The 606-nt window shown below is 62.7% G+C and overlaps 1 protein-coding gene across 1 annotated transcript in view; it reads left to right on the forward strand.

Moving 5' to 3' along the window:
- Positions 1–251: 251 nt before the first annotated feature.
- LOC113979438 (zinc finger protein 3-like) overlaps positions 252–606 on the forward strand; it is a gene marked incomplete at both ends in the record, with an annotated part of 749 nt that continues 394 nt past the window's right edge. Inside the window, one exon of the mRNA XM_027706829.1 lies at positions 252–599. Coding sequence (XP_027562630.1) covers positions 252–599 — 348 coding nt within the window. The remainder of the gene's footprint in view (positions 600–606) is intronic.

Here is a 606-nt window from a genome sequence, read left to right on the forward strand (position 1 = left end):
GAGTTGGGGGGATGTCCTTGGCCTTCCCTGTGGGCCGGAGGCAAATCCCCTCCCTGTCCTTCTTGCTTCCTGCCCCAGGCCCCGAGCTGAGGATGGAGAGCCCGGAGGACAAATCCCCCCGGCAGAGCCTGGTGGGAGAGGCCGTTTTGAAGGGCTCCACGGCGCAGGAAGGCAGCGGGGAGGAAAAGGCCTGGAGATCCTCCCGCAGGAGGGGCTCCAGAGGTAGCCCAGGGTGCTCTGAGGAGGAAAGACCCAACCTGTGCCGGGAAGGCGGCCAGAGCTTGAGGCAGAGCTCTGACCTGGTGGTCCCTGAGCAGCCTCCCAGCAGGGAGAAGCCCTTCAGGTGCTTGGAATGTGGGAAGAGCTTCAGGCAGAGCACCGACCTCATCCGACACCAGCACATCCACACTGGGGAACGTCGCTACACGTGTGGGGATTGTGGGAAGACCTTCAGCCAAACCTCCCACCTGCTCCGGCACAGCCACATCCACACTGGGGAACAGCCCTATATGTGTCGGGAATGTGAGAAGAGCTTCAGACAGAGCTCCCACCTGATCCGTCACCAGCGCATCCACACCAGGGAACAGCCCAGGAAAGAGGTGGGAG

The sequence above is a fragment of the Neopelma chrysocephalum genome, unplaced genomic scaffold (genome assembly GCF_003984885.1).
Source record: "Neopelma chrysocephalum unplaced genomic scaffold, ASM398488v2 Primary Assembly neopelma1_80379, whole genome shotgun sequence".
Lineage (NCBI taxonomy): Eukaryota > Metazoa > Chordata > Aves > Passeriformes > Pipridae > Neopelma > Neopelma chrysocephalum.